Source organism: Macaca nemestrina, chromosome 2 (assembly GCF_043159975.1).
Source record: "Macaca nemestrina isolate mMacNem1 chromosome 2, mMacNem.hap1, whole genome shotgun sequence".
In the NCBI taxonomy this organism is placed as follows: Eukaryota; Metazoa; Chordata; class Mammalia; order Primates; family Cercopithecidae; genus Macaca; species Macaca nemestrina.
Genome location: NC_092126.1, coordinates 154705005 through 154723785, shown reverse-complemented (window position 1 = coordinate 154723785; position 18781 = coordinate 154705005). Strand labels below are relative to the sequence as shown.

Sequence of the window (18781 nt, the reverse complement as noted above, 5' to 3'; positions counted from 1 at the left end):
GAGGCGACCCCTGCTAGCTGCGCTTGCCCTGCTTGGTTGGACCGTGAAGCCCCCTCCGCTGCGGCTCTTCCCTGCGCTCAGGCAGGCTTTTGCAGAGCTCCTCTGGGGACTTGCCTCAGTGCCCTGCACGGAGTTGGGCAGTGAGCTCAGGGAGCGAAGCAAATGGGCACATCCTTGTCCTTGTGGGACTTCTTGGGGAAGACTTTAGACTGTGGTCACGGAGGGGCACGGCCCTGTGGGAACGGAAAGAGAAGGCGGGGACTCAAGGAATAAGACCTAATATTTGAGATATGTAAGCCTTTTCCTTACCTTTTGTAATTTAAAGGTTGCGAGGGACGGTGTTGAAGAATGTGTGGGCGAACATCCTGTCACTTACCTAGAGATGTTCTCACGAGAGCTTGCGCCTACCAGGATCGGCGGGGCCAGCAGCGGCTCCCGGAATGGAGGGACCCTGATAAGTACTGCCCCTCTTACAACAAGAGTCCTCAGTCCAACAGCCCAGTGCTTCTGTCTCGACTGCACTTTGAGAAGGTAACCAGCTTTGCACCATGCTAGCCCCTCACCCAGCCTCGCGATGGTTATCTCCTATTTGGTTTGGTGTGTGCTCAGCCTCTTGGGATGATATTAAAAACCAGCGTTTACTGCTATATTCTGACTTCCCGTTGAGAACCTCTCTAGACCTCATGAAAGATGTTTTATCAATGGCTTCTAACACTGGTAAAGACGTATTTTTCAGCATTTTTCAGGCTCAATTTAAATGCCTTTGCTATACATGGCATACTAGCCTTAATATATGCCAAATTTATGCCAAATTTATATGAGCTTTGTGTTTTAAAATAGCAGCTTTCACTGATCATCAGGGTCATTGGAATATCTTTAAAAAATAGTAATAAAAAAATTTAAGGCCAGGCGCCCTGGCTCATGCCTGTAACCCCAGCACTTTCGGAAGCCGAGGTGGGAGGATCACTTGAGCTTAGGAGTTTGAGACCAGCCTGGGCAACATAGGGAGACCCCATCTCTACAAAAAATAAAAAAATGAGGTGGGAAGATCACTTGAGCTGTGAAGGTCGAGGCTTCATAAGCCATGGTTGTACCACTGCACTCCCACCTAGGTGACAGATCAAGACCCTGCCTAAAGAAAAAATAAAAAATTTAAGAATATTTCTATGCCCCTTACCAGGCCAGCTTAATCAGACTTTCTAGGCCCAGGACAGGCTTAAGATCAGTTAATTTAAAACACTTCTAATGTTTCTTGAACATTGAAAAGTTTTATTCTTTCTGCTTGTGTTTTCAATATTTTTATGTTTGTCTTTTACTAAAGCTAGAAACATGTATTTGGTTTGGTTATCTGAAGTTTAATTGCATTCATTGTGTTTATAGTATTTATCCCTGTAGTGTTGGAATTACCAGTCACTTACGTTCATGTTTTAGTTCTTTGCCTTATCTCCTGAAAGTGTGTGTGTCTGTGTATGTGTGCGTAATAAAAATGCTTCATTCTAGAAAGTAATAGTTTCTCTATGTCTTAAATATTTTAAATGACCTTGACATGTTTTTTAAAATCATGATTGTTTGCTGGGTGCGGTGGCCCATGCCTATAATCCCAGCACTTTGGGAGGCCAAGGCGGGCAGATCACGAGGTCAAGAGATCGAGACCATCCTGGCCAACATGGTGAAACCCTGTCGCTACTAAAAATACAAAAATTAGCTGAGTATGATGGCACGCACCTGTAGTCCCAGCTACTTGGGAGGCTGAGGTAGGAGAATCACTTGAACCCGGGAGGCGGAGTTTGCAGTGAGCTGAGATCGTGCCACTGCACTCCAGCCTGGCAACAGAGCGAGACTCCATCTCAAAAAAAAAAAATTGTGATTGTTTCCTTCCTGAATTTTGACCCTATTTGATCCATAATGCCAAAATCACTTTATAAAGTTGGTTATACCTCTGGTACATACTCTTTAAACTTTTGTGATAATATGGTAGTCAAAAAGGACTCATTTCTGCATTATAGGGTATCACATCATTTTGAAATAAAGATAACAGGCTGGGCATGGTGGCTCAGGCCTGTAATCCCAGCACTTTGGGAGGCCAAGACGGGTGATCACCTGAGGTCAGGAGTTCGAGACCAGCCTGGCTAACATGGTGAAACCCCGTTTCTACTAAAAATACAAAAATTAGCTGGGTCTGGTGGCGGGCCCGTGTAATCTCAGCTACTCGGGAGGCTGAGGCAGGAGAATCGCTTGAACCCAGGAGGCGAAGGTTGGGGTGAGCCGAGATTACGCCACTGTACTCTGTCCGGCCTGGGCAACAGAGTGAGACTCTGTCTCAAAAAGAAATATAACAAATAACGTCTGGGTGTGGTAGCTCACGCCTGTAATCCCAGCATTTTGGGAGGCTGAGGCCGGGGGGATCTCTTGAGGTCAGAAGTTCGAGATCAGCCTGGCCAAAATGATGAAACTCTGTCTATACTTAAAAAAAAAAAAAATTGTGGAGATTGCAGTGAGTCAAGAATGTGCCACTGCACTCCAGGCTAGGTGATTCAGTCTCAAAAAAAAAAAAAAGGATATCAAATAACATTAATGTTCTTGGTTGAATAAAACCATTTATATGAAATAGTTATTTTTGTGTCATTTTTAGAGGATGCATACTTCCGTATTGAAACTTTTTGTTTTAAATGAGAGGGGAATCAAAATAAAATATCCTGGAGAACCTTGAAGGGGAAAAGAGAACATAAAACATATTTCAAAGGAAAGCATAATTTAGAGTGAGAATAGAGAGCAGGATTAAGTGTATGAGCCTGACTGGGCCTAGTGGCTCATGCCTGTAATCCTAGCACTTTGGGGAGGCTGAAGCCAGAGGATTGCTTGAGGCCAGAATTTCAAGACACCAGCCTGAGCAAATGAGACCCTGTTTTTAACAACAACAACAACAAAAAGAGCCTTAGTCATTTATATGACCTCTTTAGAATTATAGAAAGTTAGCTGGAAGAAAAATTTGTGTAACACATGTAAAGATAGAAGTATAGAAAGATTATGACTTGTCCTAGGTTACCTAATCAGTGAGGGACAGAACTAGAAGTGAGATCCAGACCACTGTCCCCACTCCAGTGGATGCATCCTGGAACCAGGAATGGGGAAGGTGTGGAGCTCCTAGCAAATACAGCCCTCAGTTGGGCCAGTGGTATGAATTTGCTGATATAGTATTTGATTTCACATCTCTAACAAGTTTTGTTAAGATTGCTAGGGTTTCTTAATTTTGATAATATTAGGTATCTCATTTTTCTCAAACCTATAAATTATAAAGCAAACTTAGAACCATTTTAGCAGTTCATTCAAATCATCGACAGCCTGCATATATATATAGATTGCAACATTTTCATTTGAAACCACAGATTTGCAAATTACTTCCTCTTTCATTTATCCACCCCAGTGCTACCAGCTGTTCTGTTCAGAAGTCCAAAAGGGTAGATAGAGGAAAGATGACTAATACTGAGCAATGGTTTTAGTATTTTGGCTTTTCAACTACTTTCTATTCGTCGTTCTCACATTCGGGTTTGGTTTACAGTTGTCAAGTGTACACTTTCAAAGATGATCAGTGGAATTTGTGAGAGCAGAATTCTCAACCTTGACACTATTGACAGTTTTGGCCAGGGTAATTTTTTGTTGTAGGGAGCTATTCTGGGCATTGTAGAGTGTTTAGCAACATCCTATATGTGCTAGATGTCAGTAGCATCCCCCACAGTAGCATCCCCCAGATCAGAACAACCAAAGATATCTCCAGATACCACCAGAAGTCTGGATGATGGGGAGGGGTGTGTCAGAGTTGTCCCGTACCGAGAACTACAGATTTTTCCATATTGTTATCTTGCAAATTTCTGATGAAAGATCATTTAGTTGACCATTGTGTAATGTTATCTCTTATTCTCATTTATGCACTGAGCTGGGGGTCCTTCTGCTTGGAAGACTTTTTTTTTTTTTTTTTTTTTTTTGAGACAGGGACTTGCTGTGTTGCACAGGCTGGAGTGCAGTGGTGCAATCGTTGTTGCGGGAAGTCAGGGACCCCAAATGGAGGGACTGGCTGAAGCCGCAGCAGAAGAACATAAATTGTGAAGATTTCATGGACATTTATTAGTTCCCCAAATTAATACTTTTATAATTTCTTACACCTGTCTTTACTGTAATCTCTGAACATAAATTGTGAAGATTTCATGGACACTTACCACTTCCCCAGTGAATATCCTTGTGATTTCCTATGCCTGTCTTTACTTTAATCACTTAATCCCAACATCTTTGTAAACTGAGGAGTATGAATGTCGCCTCAGGACCCTGTGATTGTATCAGCTGCACAAATTCTAGAGCATGTGTGTTTGAACAATATGAAATCTGGGCATCTTAAAAAAAAAACAGGATAACAGTGATGTTCAGGGAACAAGAGAGGTAACTTTGAACTGGCCGCCGGTGAGCCAGATGGAACAGAGCTATATTTCTCCTCTTTCATAAGCAAATAGGAGAAATATCGCTGAATTCTTTTTCTCAGCAAGGAACATCCCTGAGAAAGAGAATGCACCCTGAAGGTAGGCCTATAGACGGCCTTGGCCCCTTTTTAAGGCGTCCCATCTTTTATGGTCGAAGCCGAAGGGATGAAATAAGCCCCGGTCTCCTATAGTGCTCCCAGGCTTATTAGGATGAGAAAATTCCCACCTAATAAATTGTGGTCAGACAGGTTATCTTCTCTCAAACGCTGTTTCTTGATAAGATGTTATCAATGACAATGCATACCCGAAACTTCATTAGCAATTTTAATTTCACCTCATCCGGTGGTCCTGTGATCTCCCCCTGCCTCCATTTGCTTTGTGATATTTTATTACCTTGTGAAGTATGTGATCTCTGTGACCCACACCCTATTCGTGCACTCCGTCCCCTTTTGAAAGTAGCTAATAAAAACTTGCTGGTTTTACGGCTCGGGAAACATCACGGATCCTGCTGACATGTGATGTCTCCCCCGGACACCCAGCTTTAAATTTCTCTCTCTTGTGCTCTTTCCCTTTATTTCTCAACCCAGCTGAAACACTTAGGAAATAGAAAAGAACCCACGTTAAACATCGGGAGCCGGTTCTCCCGATAAATCATGGCTCACTGCAACCTTGACCACCTGGGCTTAAGCAATCCTGCTGCCTCAACCTCCCCAACAGCTGGGATCACAGGCTTTGCCTTTTGGCAGTTTGAGGGGGAAGTTCTCACTATGTTACTCAAGTTGGTCTCAAGACTCTGGGAGGCTGAGGCGGGTGGATTGCTTGCAGTCGGGAGTTCAAGACCAGCCTTACCAACATGGAGAAACCTGGTCTCTACTAAAAATACAAAATTAGCCGGGCGTGGTGGTGCATGCCTGTAATCCCAGCTGCTTGGGAGGCTGAGGCAGGAGAATCGCTTGAACCTGGGAGGCGGAGGTTGCAGTGAGCCAAGATCGCTCCATTGCACTCCAGCCTGGACAACAAGAGCGAAACTCCGTCTCAATAAAGAAAAAACAACTCTTGAGCTCAAGGGATCCTCCCACCTTGGCCTCCCAGAGTGCCAGGATTATAGGCTTGAGCTGCTGCCACTGGCCAGAAGGCAAATTTGATTCTGGAAGAGAAAGAGGATACTCTTCTTTCTCACAAACACACACAAATGGTCCTCATTATTCTTAGATTCCATATTTCCAAATTCACCTACTCACTAAAATTTATTTGTAACCCCTAAATTCATACTCACTTTGCTTTTGCAATCATTGGTGCACATACAGAGAGGTGATAAATTTGAGTAGCTTGATGTTTCCAGCTGAGGTTGATTGAGGCAAAGCTCTGCCTTCTTGTTTCATCTCTTATGTTATAAACAAGTGTCTTCTTTGCAGCCAGTTTAGTGCCATGTGTAATTTCACTGTTTAAAATGACCCCAAGCATAGTGCTAAAGTGCTGGCTGGTATTCCCAAGCTAAAGAAGGCTGTGATACGTCTTACAGAGAAAATGTATTGGATAAACTTTAGTCAGGCATGAGTTATAGTGCTCTTGGTCTTAAATTTGGTGTAAACGAATCAAGAGTAAGATTAAATTAGATGTCTTTAAACAGAAACACACATAAAACAAGGTCATACATTGATCAGTTGATGAAAGTGTTGTCACCAGAGGCTGTTAGAAACATAACCTTGCATTTCCCTAAGAGCAGCAGTTCAATACTCAAAGCAACTTTATGAAATCTAACTACTGCAAATAATGAGAATCAACTGTTTGTGTGTATATATATGAAAAGACAGTTGACCGGTGCAGTGGCTCACGCCTGTAATCCCAGCATTTTGGGAGGCCGAGACAGGCAGATCACTTGAGGTCAGGAGTTCGAGACCAGCTTGACCAACATGGTGAAACCCTGTCTCTACTAAAAATATAAAATTAGCCAGGCGTGGTGGCACATGTCTGTAATCCCAGCTACTTCGGAGGTGGAGGCAAGAGAATTGCTTGAACCTGGGAGGCAGAGGTTGCATTGAGCCGAGATCGTGCCGCTGCACTCCAGCCTGGGCAACAGAGTGAGACTCCATCTCAAAAAAAGAAAAAAAGAATTAATGGATACAGCAGGCAGGATTCTGGAAGAAGCAGGACTGGATTTTATCAGGAGCACTGTGGAGGGATTAGCTTTTAAACAAAAGGAAGCCCTTCTCCTGAGACTGCCACTACCTATGATTCCTTTCTTCAGATTCCATCCTCTTCTGACTTTCTTCATTCTACTTTTATCTTAGTAGGTACTTTTACTTGGAACTCTGCCTTTACCCTAATTTCTTCTTTTAACAAAAATTTTTGTACCCCCTGGTTAAATCCTGTGCATTATATACTTTCTAAGAAACTTTATCTTCATGGCATTAATAGTCATTTCTTTATAGACAATTTTATGATTTGTTTTTAATCCTTACCTCAGAAAAATATTATACTACAATTGAGTGCCTACTCCATGCCACCCATTTTAACTATATTATCTTTCATTCTTGAAAATTATCCTACAAGGTAATTATTGTTTGTTCTATTTTTTGGATAAGGAAAGTTGAGGGCCCAAGAAATTGAGACTAGTCCAACCTCATAAGTAGCAGAGAAAGGTTGTTTGTTTGTTTGTTTGTTTGTTTTCTGCATCACAGAGTCATAGAGTGCAGTGGCACAATCTCAGCTCAATGCAACCTGCACCTCCCGAGCTCAAGTGATTCTCATGCCTCAGACTCCTGAGTAACTGGGATTACAGGCACACGCCACCACGCCCAGCTACTTTTTGTGTTTTTAGGAAAGATGGGGTTTCGCCACATTGGCCAGGCTGGTCTCAAACTCCTGACTTCAGGTAATCCGCCCACCTCAGCCTCCCAAAGTGCTGGGATTACAGGCGTGAGCCACCATGCCTGGCTCAGAGTAAGGATTTTTGAACCAAGATCTCCTTACAAAGACCTTGCTCTTTCCTCTATACCAGAGATTGGCAATCTATGGTCCTCAGACCAAACCTGGCCTACTGCCTGTTTGTATAAAGTCTTATTAGACCACAGCTGCTATGGTTTGAATGTTTGTGTCCTTGAAAAATGTGTATGTTGAAATCCTAACCCCCAAGATGATGGTATTAGGAGGTAGGGCCTTTGGGAATCAGAGCCTTCATGATTGGGATTAGTGCCCTTATACAAGACACCCCAGAGAGCTAGCTCACGCCTTCCTCCGTGTGATGACATAGTGAGAAGGCACCATCTGTGAAGCAGAAAGTGGGCCCTCACCAGACACCAAATCTGCTGGCACCTTAATCCCAGCTTTCATAACTATGAGATAAATCATATAGTATCACTTGTGCCACATTCTGTTGGTTACAAGCCCGTCCAGATTCAGGGAATGAACATAGATTTCCAACTCTCAATGGGAGGAGTGTCAGATTTTACAACCATTTTTTGAAAACTGCCACAGACTTCTCACTAGTATCAGAAATTTAACACATGATCTTCATAAAACCTTTCATCAGCATTTTTTCTTCTCTGTTCAGTAGTACCATCATTATTTCACTCTTCTGGGCTCGAAAACTTAATCATCCTGCTTTTTTTTCATCCAAATCCATTTGTACTACAATTTCTTTCTTTCTTTTTTTTAATCTTTTGGATGTCACTGTTTTTCTTACTGCCATCACCAGACCCCTGAACCATTGTAGTAACACCCCAAAATGCACTCTCTGCTCACTGGTCTCTCCCAACCCAGAGTGTACTGTGCCATGAAGAATAATGTGTATGTGCTTCTTAATCTGTAGATTTCATCGAATTATCAAGGGGCCCATTACTTTAAAAAAATTTGACAACCATGCGTTGGGAGTCCCCAAGACTGCCCCCATATTTAGAGATTCATTAGAAGGACTAAGCATATAAGGCATATTGTGTATAAGGTTTATTAGTAAAAGGACACAGAATAGAATCAGCCAAGGGAAAAGACACTAGTAGAAATCTGGAAAAAGTCATGCACAGGTTTCCTTATGTTCTCCTTCCTGTGGGAGGATACTCCAAGCATGTCATTTTCTCCAGCAACGAAAAATGTAGTAACGTATGTACAGTGTTTTTTTTGTTTTGTTTTGTTTTTTGGTTTTTTTTTTGAGAGAAGGTCTTGCTGTATGGTCCAGGTCCTGGAGTGCAGTGGCTCAATCACAGCTCACTAGCAGCCTCAACTTCCCAGGCTCAGTGGTCCTCCTACCTCTGCCTTCTAAGTAGCTAGAACTACAGATGCACGCCACCACACCCGGATAATTTTTTTTTTTTTTTTTTGGTAGGAACAGGAGTTTGCCATGTTGCCCAGGTTGGTATGTACAATGTTTATGCCCAGAGAAACCCATTAGAGACTCAGGGTCCAAGGTTTTTACTGGAGGCTGATCATGTAGGCACTCTGCCTAGCAGGTACCAAAATTTCAGACTCCCAGAAGGAAAACAGGTGTTTGGCATAAACTTTATTGTTTACATAGACTAGGCAGAATAAACCACCCTTATGAGTTGGGGAAAGGTGAGAACACTCTCAAAATCTAGTTCTGAGATGTTAATCAAGGGCCAACCTTGTATATAGGTTTTCCTAAAAATAGCATCCTCCAGTGCTTTGAGAGACCGAGGCAGGAAAATCGCTTGAGCCTAAGAGTTCGAGACCATACCAGGCACAGTGACTCATGCCTGTAATCACAGCACTTTGGGAGGCTGAGGTGGTTGGATCACAAGGTCAGGAGCTTAATACCAGCCTGGCCAGTATGGTGAAACCCTGTCTTTAGTAAAAATGCAAAAATTAGCCAGGCGTGGTGGTGGTAGCCTGTAGTCCCAGCTACTCGGGAGGCTGAGGCAGGAGAATTGCTTGAACCCAGGAGGCAGAGGTTGCAGTGAGCCGAGATCATGCCACTGCACTCCAGCCTGGGCAACAAAGACTCCATCTCAAAAAAAAAAAAAAAAAAAAAATTCGAGACCTGCCTGAGGAACAAAGTAAGACCTCATCTCTACAAAATAGCTGAGCATGGTGGTGTGCACCTGTAGTCCCAGCTACTCGGGAGGCTGAAGCAGGAGGATCACCTGAGCCCAGGAGTTCAACGTTGCAGTGAGCTGTGATTATGCCACTGCACTCCAGGCTGGGCAACAAAGTGAAACCTGTCTCTAAAAAACAAAAAAGTTTAAAGAAACTAAACCTCTTTGCATCCCTCTGCCTTATTCAAGCAGAATGTCTTACGTTCCAGTAAATATGAATGCTAAAAAACTCAAGTTACCTACATCATGATAAATCGTTAAATTGTTTTTGGTTGGTTGTGGTGGCTCACAGCTGTAATTCCAACACTTTGGGAGGCCAAGGTGGGCAAATCACTTGAGCCCAGGAGTTCAAGACCAGCCTGGGCAACATAGTGAAACCCCCTCTCTATAAACAATACAAAAATTAGCTGGGTATGGTAGCATGTGTCTGTAGTCCCAGCTACTTGGCAAATCACTTGAGCCCAGGAGTTCAAGACCAGCCTGGGCAACATAGCAAAACCCCATCTCTATAAACAATACAAAAATTAGCTGGGTATGGTGGCATGTGTCTGTAGTCCCACCTACTTGGGAGGCTGAGGTGGGAGGATGACTTGAGCCCAGAAGGTAGAGGTTGCATTGAGCCAAGATTGCGTCACTGCACTCTAGCCTGGATGACAGAGCCAGACCTTATCTCAAAAACAGTAAAAAAATTGTTTTCAAGTAGATTCCCTTTTTAAAAATAATCTTGAATTCTTTTTTTTTTTTTTTTTTTTTTTGAGACGGAGTCTTGCTCTGTAGCCCAGGCTGGAGTGCAGTAGCCGGATCTCAGCTCACTGCAAGCTCCACCTGCCGGGTTCACGCCATTCTCCTGCCTCAGCCTCCCGAGTAGCTGGGACTACAGGCGTCCGCCACCTCACCCGGCTAGGTTTTTTTTTGTATTTTGTAGTAGAGACGGGGTTTCACCGTGTTAGCCAGGATGGTCTCGATCTCCTGACCTCGTGATCCGCCCGTCTCGGCCTCCCAAAGTGCTGGGATGACAGGCTTGAGCCACCGCGCCCGGCCATAATCTTGAATTCTTTATATTTCAATACTACTAAATAATGTAATAAATACGTATGTTAAATTAGAATTTCATTATGATCTCCTCACTAGATCTTCTTTCCGTGGCAGGATGCAGACTCATCTGAGCGTATCATTGCTCCCATGCGCTGGGGCTTGGTGCCTTCTTGGTTCAAAGAAAGTGATCCTTCCAAGCTGCAGTTCAGTACTACCAACTGTCGTAGTGATACCATAATGGAGAAACGGTCATTTAAGGTAGGTGGCTGGTAGCTATTAGTGCCCTGTATACCTGAGAAATAAGGCTCCAAAGGGTGTTTCCATCCTAGCCTACAGAGGACAACCAAAAATAAATAACATAAAAAAGAATGTTCCCCGTTGTTAATGTGGAATGCTATTTTGTTACTACATAACAAACCACACCAGAGAGTAGTGTGAAACAAAATGATAAACATTATCTCTATATTCTCTGGGTTGAGTGGGCTCATCTGGGCAGTTTTCACTTGGAAGTTCTCATGTTGCAATTAGATGGCAGCTGAGGCTGCTTGTCCAAGATGACATCTTCACCCACATCTGACACTTCAGCTGGGATGACTAGAACAACTAGAAGGCTTTCCACATGCCTAACTCGAGGGTGTCAGGGTAGCCAGGTTTCTGTCATGGTGACTCATTTATCCCAGAGCTCATGATCCAACAGAGCAGGACAGAAGATACAAGGCTTTGTCTGAAAGCATCACTTAATCTTGGCAGTCATACGGCATTACTTATGCTGTATTCTTTTATTATTGTTATTATTATTATTATTTTTAATAGAAACAAAGTCTGGCTATGTTGCCTAGGCTGGTCTCAAACTCCTGGGCTCAAGTGATTCTCCTGTCTGGGCCTCCCAAAGTGCTGGGATTATAGGTGTGAGCTAGCATCCTGGCCTACTTCTGTTGCATTCAATGGGTTACACAGAGCCAGCCCAAATTCAGTGTGGGAGGTGTCTATGAAACGTGAATACTGGGAAGCATGCTTCATTGGGAAGGCACCTTTGAAGACTAGCTATCACAAGTACCTATTTGTTAGAAAAGAGGTGATTGCTTTTATGTACATTATTTAATCTTTTCAACATCTGTGTGAGTTATAACTTTCTTTATACATAAGAGAGGTACAGAGAAATTAAATAACTGTTTTAAGGTCATACATTGGCAGACCTCAGATTTTATGTATTTATTTGTTTGTTTTTTTTATTTATTTTGAGATGGAGTCTCATTCTTTCACCCAGGCTGGAGTGCAGTGGCACGATCTTGGCTCACTGCTACCTCTGCCTCCCAAGTTCAAGTGATTCTCGTGCTTCAGCCTCCCAAGTAGCTGGGACTACAGGTGTGCACCACCATGCCCAGCTAATTTTTATATTTTTAATAGAAATGGGGTTTCACCTTGTTGGCCAGACTGGTCTCAAACTCCTGACCTCAAGTGATCCTCCCATCTCGGCCTCCCAAAGTGTTGGGATTACAGCCGTGAGCCACCGCGCCTGGCCCAAACCTCAGATTTTAACTCAAGTTCGCCAAGTAATGGCAGTCTATGAAACATTATTGTATTACTAAGACCATATCTTGCTCACATTTTCCCTCAGGTGCCTCTGGGAAAGGGAAGACGCTGTGTCGTTTTAGCAGATGGATTCTATGAGTGGCAGCGATGTCAAGGAACAAACCAGAGGCAGCCATACTTCATCTATTTTCCTCAAATCAAGACAGAGAAGGTATCATTATCAGCATTCACAATATATATTTGGAAAGGCACAGGGAAACAAATTAATCAAAGGACATTTTTTTTTTCCCTCGTAGTTTTATTTATTTGTTTTAAAATAACAGCTTTAGCCCAGTGCGGTGACTCATGCCTGTGATGCCAGCACTTTGGGAGCCCAAGATGGGAAGATTGCTTGAGCCCAGGAGTTTGAGACCAGCCTGGTCAACATGGCGAAACCCCGTTTCTACAAACAATACAAAACTAGCTGGACATGGTGGCGTGCACCTGTAGTCCCAGCTACTTGGAAGGCTGAGGTGGGAGGATCGCTTGAACCCATGAGATAGAGGCTGCAATGAGCTATGGTCACACCACTGCACTGGGTGACAGAGAAAGAGTCTGTCAAAATAAAGTGAAATGAAATGAGCTCATTGAGAGATAATTTACCATAAAATTCACCTTTTTAAAATGTGCAATTCAGGAATGTTTTAGTATATTCAAAGTATGCAATTATTACCTCTATTTTTAGAATATTTTTGTCTCTAGAAGGAAACTCCATATCCATTAGCAATCACTCTTCATTCTCCACTATGCCCAGCCCCTGTCAAACACCAATCTACTTTCCATGTCTATGGATTTGCCTATTTTGGACATTACATAAAAATGGAATCATAGACTGTGTGGTCTTTTGTGACTGGCTTCTTTGATTTAGCATAATGTTTTCAAGATTCATCCATGTTTGGCATGGATCAGCACTTCATTCCTTTTTGTAAAGATATACCACATTTTGTTAATTCATTCATCAGTTGATAGACACTTGGATTATTTCTACTTTTTGGTTATTATGAATAATGCTGCTATGAACATTCATTTACAAGTTTTTGCATGGATACATGTTTTCATCTCTCTTGGATAGATGCCTAGGAGTGGAATTGCTAGGTCATATCATAACTCTACGTTTCCCTCATAAAACTTTCACTGTAGCTGGGCGCAGTGGTTCAGGCCAGGCAGGTGGCTCATGCCTGTAATCCCAGCACTTTAGGAGGCCAAAGCAGGTGGATTGCTTGAGCTCAGGAGTTCAAGATCAATCTGGGCAACATGGCTAAAACCCATCTCTACCAAAAATACAAAAACTTAGCTGGGCATGGTCTCAGCTACTTGGGAGGCTGAGGTGGGAAGATGACTTGAGCCCAGGAGGTGGAGGTTGCAGTGAGCCAAGATCGTGCCACTGTACTCCAGCCTGAGTGACAGAGTGAGACACCATCTCAAAAACAAAACAAAAACTCTTTCATTGTAAGATATAATTTGAGCTATTCATGTTAAAACATTATCAGGAGATTGCAAACAAATCAGACATGCCAACCTCATGTTTTATTTTTAATTAGATTATTTAGTCTGACACTGCTGAAACACCTGAGTTCTTAGCAGTTTGCTTGTTAAAATTGGGAATTGTTTGTTCACCTGTCATCTCATTTTGAGGACTGGAAATAGTGTTACCGAGTAAAAGGGACTTGCTACCCAATGTGCTAGAAGCCAATACCATGACACTGAGTAGCTGGTCCCAGCTGCTTGGCAGGCTGAGGTGAGATGATAGCTTGAGCCTGGGGTAGCAGGTGGAGGTTGCAGTGAGCCGAGATTGCACCACTGCACTCCAGCCTGGGTAACAGAGAAAAGTTTTTTTGTTTTGTTTTGTTTTTGTTTTTTTTGTTTTGAGACGGAGTCTCACTCTGTTGCCCAGGCTGGTGTGCAGTGGCTGGATCTCAGCTCACTGCAAGCTCCGCCTCCCGGGTTTACGCCATTCTCCTGCCTCAGCCTCCCGCGTAGCTGGGACTACAGGCGCCCGCCACCTCGCCCAGCTAGTTTTTTTGTACTTTTTAGTAGAGACGGGGTTTCACCGTGTTCGCCAGGATGGTCTTGATCTCCTGACCTTGTGATCCACCCGTCTCGGCCTCCCAAAGTGCTGGGATTACAGGCTTGAGCCACCGCGCCCCGCCAGAAAAGTTTTTTATTGCAAGTCGACTAACAAGAAGATAGGTGTCCAGCTCCTCTCTGTCTCCCTTGCTGGCTTTAAGGCAGTACTTTTATTTAAAAAAGGTTTAGGGAATGGATTCTAGGATTAGTAGGTGATTGGTGGAAGGAAAAGGGAGGCCTGGAAAGTCTTCAGGTATGTGCAGTTATCTCTTCCTGCCTCCATATAGGTCTCGTGCAAATTCAGGGGGAGTTAGTATGAAACGTGGTGGAAATTCAGGCTGTGATATAAGCAAGCTTGTTTTGCATATACTCTAGTCAGTTACATTGGTTCCAACCAATTCAGCGAGTTTTGTTATCTTACAGGCGGAGGGAGTTGGACTGTTTCAGCAAGTTGTTTCTTTTCTCATGTGCTATCCTATAAGCCCAAGAATTTAGTCATTGGTGTTTTTTTGTTGTTGTTGTTTGTTTGTTTGTTTTTAACTCCTGGGGCACAGTTTCAGTAGTCAAGAGAGTTTGCTTCACCCTCAGAAAATCCCCTATCAGTGATGGGTACACCAAAATCTCAGAAGTCACCACTGAAGAATTTATTCATATAACCAGATACCACCTGTTCCCCAGAAACCTATTGAAATGTAAATTAAAAAAGAAAATCCCGGCCGGGCGCGGTGGCTCAAGCCTGTAATCCCAGCACTTTGGGAGGCCGAGACGGGCGGATCACGAGGTCAGGAGATCGAGACCATCCTGGCTGACACGGTGAAACCCCGTCTCTACTAAAAAATACAAAAAAAAACTTAGCCGGGCGCGGTGGCGGGCGCCTGTAGTCCCAGCTACTCCGGAGGCTGAGGCAGGAGAATGGCGTAAACCCGGGAGGCGGAGCTTGCAGTGAGCTGAGATCCGGCCACTGCACTCCAGCCTGGGCGACAGAGCGAGACTCCGTCTCAAAAAAAAAAAAAAAAAAAAGGCCGGGCGTGGTGGCTCACGCCTGTAATCCCAGCACTTTGGGAGGCCGAGGTGGGCGGATCACAAGGTCAGGAGATCGAGACCATGGTGAAACCCCGTCTCTACTAAAAATAGAAAAAATTAGCCGGGCGCAGGGGCGGGCGCCTGTAGTCCCAGCTACTCGGGAGGCTGAGGCAGGAGAATGGCGTGAACCCGGGAGGCGGAGCTTGCAGTGAGCCGAGATTGCGCCACTGCACTCCAGCCTGGGCGACAGAGCGAGACTCCGTCTAAAAAAAAAAAAAAAAAAAAAAAATTATAATAGCAAATATTAAGCACTTACTACAAGTCAGTTACTCTGTCTAGGAACTTAATGTATATTAGCTTAATATACATTAATTCTTTTTTTTTTTTTTTTTTTTTTGAGACAGAGTTTCACTCTTGTTGCCCAGGATGGAGTGCAATGGTGTGGTCTCAGCTCACTGCAACCTCCACCTCCTGGGTTCAAGTGATTCTGCCTCGGCCTCCCGAATAGCTGGGATTACAGGTGCGCACCACCTTGCCCGGCTAATTTTTGTATTTTTAGTAGAGGCAGGGTTTCACCATGTTAACCAGGCTGTTCTCTAACTCCTGACCTCAGGTGATCCACCTGCCTCAGCACCCACCAAGTGCTGGGATTACAGGCATGAGCCACTGTGCCTGGCCGTGAACTTAATTTTTACACTACAGATAGTTGGGTTTTCCTTTTTGATTCAGTCTGACAATCATTCTTTTAATTTGTGTTTAGAACATTTAATTTAATGTGTAATTATTGATGTGATTGGGTTAAAATCCATTGTTTTGCTAGTTTTCTATTTGTTCCATCAACTCTTTGTTCCTTTTCTCCTGATCTTTCTGTTTTTGGAATAATCTTTTATAATTGCATTTTGTCTCCAATATTGGCTTATTATTTTTACCTCTTTTTTTTTTTTTTTTTTTTTTTTGAGACGGAGTCTCGCTCTGTAGCCCAGGCTGGAGTGCAGTGACCGGATCTCAGCTCACTGCAAGCTCCGCCTCCCGGGTTTACGCCATTCTCCTGCCTCAGCCTCCCGAGTATCTGGGACTACAGGCGCCCGCCACCTCGCCCAGCTAGTTTTTTTTTATTTTTTAGTAGAGTTGGGGTTTCTTTTTTTTTTTTTTTTTTTTTTTTTTTGAGACGGAGTCTTGCTCTGTCGCCCAGGCTGGAGTGCAGTGGCGCGATCTCGGCTCACTGCAAGCTCTGCTTCTCGGGTTCACGCCATTCTCCTGCCTCAGCCTCCTGAGTAGCTGGGACTACAGGCACCCGCCACCGTGCCCGGCTAATTTTTTGTATTTTTAGTAGAGACGGGGTTTCACTGTGGTCTCGATCTCCTGACCTTGTGATCCGCCCGCCTCAGCCTCCCAAAGTGCTGGGATTACAGGCGTGAGCCATAGAGTTGGGGTTTCACCATGTTAGCCAGGTTGGTCTCGATTTCCTGACCTTGTGATCCGCCCGTCTCGGCCTCCCAAAGTGCTGGGATTACAGGCTTGAGCCACCGCGCCCGGCCTATTTTTACCTATTAAAAATGTTTTTAGTAGTTGCCTTACAGCTTACAGTATACATTTTAAGTTAATAATATTCTGTCTTGATACACTACACTACCATTGAAAAGACCTTACAACAGTATTCTCCCAGTTCCTCCTGTCTTTTGGGCTACTGTTATGCATTTTATTTTTACATATGCTATAAACTTACAATACATTGCTATTATTTTGCTGTAGATGGTCAGTTATGTTTTAGAGTGGTAAAAAATAAAAGTCTTTGTACATGTACCTTCATTTTAGCCATTTTCATGGATCTTCACTTATTTGTATAGATGCAGTTTTCTCTCTGGTATTACAGTCCTTCTGCCTGAAGGACTTTAAGTTTTCTTGTGGTGTGGGTCTGCTGGTAATGAATTCTGATTTTTTTTTTTTGTCTGAAAAAGTATCTATTTTTAAAAAGTCATCATGATGCTTTTTATTGAGATATAATTCACATATAATAAAATTCACCCTTTTAAAATGTACAGCGGTTTTTAGTATATTCAAAACCTTGGCCAGGCATGGTGGATCACACCTGTAAAATTAGCCATGCATGGTGGCTCATGCCTGTGGTCCCAGCTACTTGGGAGACTGAGGTGGGAATATCACATGCGCTTAGGAGGTCGAAGTTGCAGTGAGCAGAGATCACACCACTACACTCCACCCTGGGTGACAGAGCAAGACCCTGTCAAAAAAAAAAAAAAAAAAACCCACAAAATGTTTTGCAGCCATCATCACTAATTCCACAATACTGTTATCAACCCCAAATAAAACCATACCCATTAGTAGTCACTTTCCATACCTCCCTGTCTTTAACCTTTGGCAACCACTGTCTTTGTTTTTGAGAGGTATTTTTCACTGTGTATAAGATTCTGGGTTAGTGGTGTTTCGTTTTCTTTCAGTCCTGCAAAAAAATACACTTCATTGTCTCTGGCTCTCATAGTTTCTTTTGAGAAGTCTAGTGTATAACTGTCTTTTTTCTTTTGTATGTAATGCATAAATGTGTGCTTCTCTCACCGCCTTCCCCTCCACCCCTGCCTTTAAGATTTTCTCTTAGGGCAGCTGTTTGAATACATTGTGTGTACGTGTTTTGGCCTATTCTCTTTGCTGCTTGGATCTGCAGTTTGATATCTTTCATAATTTATGGAAATTTATTGGCTTTTTCTTCTTCAAATATTTCTTCTGCCTGATTTTCTCTTTCTGGGATTCTAATGACACATGTTAGATGATTTTATTGTCCCATCGTTCTTGGATATTCTCTCCATTTTTCTTTTTTTCTCTGTTTCAGTTTGGCTAATTTTCATTGACTTTTTTTTTTTTTTGAGATGAAGTCTCGCTCTATCACCCAAGCTGGAGTACAGTGGTGCAATCTTGGCTCACTGCAACCCCTGCTTCCCAGGTTCATAAATTCTGCCTCAGCCTCCCAAGTAGCTGGGATTACAGGCACGCACCACCATGCCTGGCTAATTTTTTTTTTTTTTTTTTTGTATTTTTAGTAGAGACGGGGTTTCATCATGTTGGCCAGGCGGGTCTTGAATGCCTGACCTCCCAGAGTGCTGGGATTACAGGCATGAGCCACTGCGCCTGGCCATTATTGACCTATCTTTAAGTTCACTGAGTCTTTCTTATAGTTTCTATCTCTCTGCTAAAATTCCTTATCTGTTCATGTATGTTGTCCACCTTTTCCACAAGAGTCTTTGACATTAATTTTACTTCAAGTTCTCTGATAATTTTAGCATCTGGGAAATGTAACCTCTTGAATCTGGTTCTATTAGTTTGTATGTCTCTTGGTGGTTGATTGCTTTAGCTTTTTTTGTGTGTCTTGTAATTTTTTATTGTTGCCAGAGATGATATGTAGGACAGAGACTGAGATTAATAATATGTCTGGAAATTCTTCTTTTAGGCCATTAATATATGAGGTTAAGTCAGTCTTGTCAGGAATTGAACTGGGTTTGGGCTTTGTACAGTGCCTTTGTTTGATCACAGGCTTTCAAGGGCTCTGGTGTTACCCAT

General features: G+C 43.1%; 1 protein-coding gene across 1 annotated transcript in view; it reads left to right on the top strand.

Annotated features, from left to right (window-relative positions):
* LOC105477777 (5-hydroxymethylcytosine binding, ES cell specific) overlaps window positions 1-18781 on the top strand; it is a 29485-nt gene that overhangs the window by 607 nt on the left and 10097 nt on the right. The window contains exons 2-4 of the mRNA XM_011734550.3: window positions 326-531; window positions 10667-10810; window positions 12171-12296. Of these exons, the coding sequence (XP_011732852.1) occupies window positions 349-531; window positions 10667-10810; window positions 12171-12296 (453 nt within the window). The 5' untranslated portion in view covers window positions 326-348. The remainder of the gene's footprint in view (window positions 1-325; window positions 532-10666; window positions 10811-12170; window positions 12297-18781) is intronic.